Here is a 3,616-nt window from a genome sequence, read left to right on the forward strand (position 1 = left end):
CTCTTCAGCCACCAGAACCACCGAACTCTGGTGCATCTCTGTCTCGGCATGGCGCTGCCTTGGGTCCTCGCAGTCTTGAGCCTTCTTCCTCTGCTGGACGCCCAGAGCCCGACATGTACCAATTACACGGTGCCTATCACCAACGCCACCCTGGACCAGGTGGGTGCCTGGGCCCCTGAATGCCGTGGACAGCCATGTCCCTCTCTGGGCTTCCTTTTCCCCGATGGCTGATGGTCAGCCTGTTTTCCTGATTTTGCCCTTTTCTCTCCCGGGTCCTGGGGGTGGCGGTCTGGGGTGGCAGCCTCCGAAGGCATTCCATTCCGCTGCCTCCAAACTTGGAAGCCTCATTGCAAAGTCCCTCAGAGGGGCCGCCGGGAGTGGGGTGATGCCTGATTCTTGGAGGGAGCTCATGCACGCTCACTCCTGCACGCCCCCACTCCTTTCTGGAGCCCTCAGGCTCCTGAGGTGCAAAATGGAGAGATACGCCCAGGTCTTCTCCCAGCCTCCATCACCTGCTCTTGGCTTTTCCCCAGATCTCTGGCAAGTGGTATTACATCGCTTCAGCTTTCCATCACCTGGAATACAAGGAGTCGGCTACCAAGTTCAAGGCATCCTTCTTTTACTTCATGCCCAACCACACGGAGGACAAAATATGGGTTAGAGAATACTCAACCATGTAAGACCCGCACGGGCCCTCTCAGCCCCAAGCCCAGCCCCAGGTTCTGGCTTCTACTCCTAGCACCCTGGAGACCTTGAGCAAACCCCGCCCTCTTCCTGGCCTCAGCCTTCTCATCCATGGAATGGGTGGGGGGGTCTGACTCTAATTGCCACTTGACTTTTGCCCCTCAGTACTAAGACTGCCTACTTATCCTTGACTGTCTTACTGTTTGTCTTCCCTCTTCTATCTGGCACTAGTGGGGACAATTGCACCTATGAGTTCAGCCCCTTGACGATCTATCGGGAAAATGGGACCCTGATGAAATACGGTGAGGCCTCAGGGGAAGGGCTGCCGTGTGGAACGGGGAGGTGATGGGTGGAGCGGCCTAAGGGAGGGGACGGGGTCTTTGGGCAGAGAGAACATGGGAGAGGCCCACTTCTTATAGCTCTGTAGGCCCAGGGCCTGCACGTGAAATAATCAGTAAGAGCTGCCAACATTTCTGAGCTCTTTCTATGCACCAGGGGCTGTTTGAAGTGCGTTACATGAATCCGTCCACTTGATACTCATGAACAGCCCTAAAAGGACAGTACAGTGATCTGATGAGGAGATGGAGAAACAGGGGTGTCAGAGAGCTTCTCTGAGGTCATGCCACTTACCATGAGAACTGGGTTCACCCCCCAGGTCAGCTCTAGTCCTGTCCCCCTTTCAGCCACTCTCTGTCCTCTGGGAAGTAACGGTGGCAGCCTGTTTGCTGGGCAGGCAGTCCCTTCACCCACGTCTCCACCATCTCTGCAGTGAGGGCACATAGTAGGAACACGTAAGTGCCAATGGAATTGAACCACCACCACCAAGGAGCCCTGAGGCTCCTCTCTGAACCTCATTTTCATCATCTGTAAAATGGGCAGAGAGGTTCTGGCAGCCACCGTTCACACGAGGTTCCTCTGATTCTACATATGTAAGTTAGTGTTCAGTGTTGGGCCCGGTGCGTGGTCAGAGCAGGGACGTGTGGCCTCACTGATTGGCTGTGCGGCCCTGGGCACAACCAGGTTTCCTCACCTGTGAGGAGGGGACCATTGTGCTGTCCCCATGGTCTCACCCAGAGGCTTTCTCTTCCAGAGAATGGCACAAGAAACTATGGCCACCTGATGCTCCCCAAGGACCGCAGCACCTTCATGCTTGCTTTTTTCCCAGAAGACCCACAGCAAATTGGGCTGTCCTTCTACGGTAAGCATTGCCCAAACTCCCACCCACGCTTCCCCCAGGACCACCCACTCCTGGTGCTGGGGCCTCAGACCCCCAGCTGTCCCTGGCCTGTCACCAGGCCCCCCCGACATCCTCACCAGTCTCTTTGCTCCCTCCTGCAGCTGACAAGCCAGAGGTGACCCCAGAGCAAATGGAGCAGTTCTATGAGGACCTCAGGTGCAGAGGCATGAAAAAGTCGGAGGTTCTGTATACCGATGAGAAAAAGGTGAGTGCAAGGGAGACTGGGCGCTGCTCACGTGAGGGTGCTCCTGCCTTGGGCAGCCCCAGAGGTCCAGAGAGGGAAAGCTGCCAGCCAGGGCTGCACAGCGAGGTAGGAGCTCCTGCTTTTAAGTGTCCACCTCACTACAGAGCAGCTGAGCTTCAGAGAGGCCCATGGCGGGAGGGGTGGGTGAGAGCCCAGGCGGGACATCTCTGGGAAATCAGGGAGGACTCATGAACAGGTGGAGAGGATTAAGAAGGCTAACAGGTGGGGCACAGCTTGGCCAAGGTGTGGTGGTGGGGCTTGAGAAAGAGACACACATGGGGAACGAATAGTCACAACAGCCTGCCACAGCCCAGGCTTCTCGACCACACAATGGGGGGCAGGCAGTGTGGTTCCCAGGGTTGTCCGAACTGCACGCAGCAAGTGCAGGATCTCCACCGTCCCAATTTTTGCTTTAACGGAGAATTACCTGAGAAATGACTTTACTACTTCCCTTTAAACCTGTGCCCAGTGAAAGGCTTTACTCGATCTTGTTATATGCACCATATGTGACATCACAGAGCTGATGAGCTGGTTACACTTTTTTGGATATACATGGCATACTTTCATCGTTATTCAAATAAAAATGTTCCCATCTGCTTGCCACCTGAGGTCATTTCCTGGGACCACGAGTGGCACAGATCGTCCCCTTGCTCTTGAGAACCCCGGGAAAGGGCTTGTGAACATAGGCACTGGAGTCGGTTCCCTGGTCTATGGCCTGTCACCCCATCTATGGGCTGGGGAACCTCGGACAGGCCACATGGCCACTAGGAGCCTCAGTCACATCAGCTGCAAAATGGTGGTGAGAAATCCAGATCAACATAAGGGCTTAACCAGGTCGTAAGTGCTCTAGAAATTCCAGCTGTTCTTAAGGGTTGGAGGCCCCATTCTAGAGGTGAATAAACTGAGGCTCACTGAGGGAAATGACTTGCCCAAGGTCACCCAGCTTCACGTGGCAGAGACGGGGCTGGCGCCATGGTTGGGATGGTGCCACAGTACAGAGTGGACCCCAGCCTCCCCCCAGGAGCCCCACGCCCTCCCCCATTGTGGTGTTTTCTTCTTTTCCCACTGCCTGGTAGGATCTGTGTAAGCCGCTGGAGAAACAGCACGAGGAGGAAAAGAAGAAGGAAAGCGAGAGGACGGAGAAAGACTAGCTTTGAGTTAAGACCTCAGGGACTTTGGGGGTCTGTCCTGAGCCCCCCACCCACCCTTTGTACCTCAGTTCTTTCTCTCTGTGACATCAATAAAGCTTCTGTATTTGTAATAAGTAGATTGTCATATATGCTCATTCATTCATTCTCTCATTCATTCGTGTTGAGGCCAGCCACGGGTTAAGTCCTGGTTGCCCACTAAGTAAGATCCTGCCAGCCCCTGGTTGGAAAAGCCCCCGCTGTAATTCCCAGCATGCGTGTCAGGATGGACGATATATGGCATGGGAGACCAGCACGAGAAGG

At 54.9% G+C, this 3,616-nt stretch overlaps 1 protein-coding gene across 1 annotated transcript; it reads left to right on the top strand.

Moving 5' to 3' along the window:
• On the top strand, positions 1-3,420 carry ORM1 (orosomucoid 1). The gene is made up of 6 exons (XM_028532912.2): positions 1-159; positions 534-676; positions 916-986; positions 1,775-1,882; positions 2,023-2,126; positions 3,242-3,420. Exons 1-6 carry the CDS (start codon positions 49-51, stop codon positions 3,314-3,316), a joined length of 612 nt encoding a protein of 203 aa, XP_028388713.1. The 5' UTR covers positions 1-48; the 3' UTR covers positions 3,317-3,420.
• The last annotated feature ends 196 nt before the right edge of the window (positions 3,421-3,616 follow it).

This window comes from Phyllostomus discolor, chromosome 3 (assembly GCF_004126475.2).
Source record: "Phyllostomus discolor isolate MPI-MPIP mPhyDis1 chromosome 3, mPhyDis1.pri.v3, whole genome shotgun sequence".
NCBI classification, from domain to species: domain Eukaryota; kingdom Metazoa; phylum Chordata; class Mammalia; order Chiroptera; family Phyllostomidae; genus Phyllostomus; species Phyllostomus discolor.

What these genes read in the sequence shown, in the direction of transcription:
- ORM1 (XM_028532912.2), top strand. Translation starts at nt 49, where the DNA reads ATGGCGCTGCCTTGGGTCCTCGCAGTCTTGAGCCTTCTTCCTCTGCTG. An exon ending in CCAACGCCACCCTGGACCAG is followed by an intron (nt 160 to 533) that starts GTGGGTGCCTGG and finishes GCTTTTCCCCAG; the next exon opens with ATCTCTGGCAAGTGGTATTA. An exon ending in TGTATACCGATGAGAAAAAG is followed by an intron (nt 2,127 to 3,241) that starts GTGAGTGCAAGG and finishes ACTGCCTGGTAG; the next exon opens with GATCTGTGTAAGCCGCTGGA.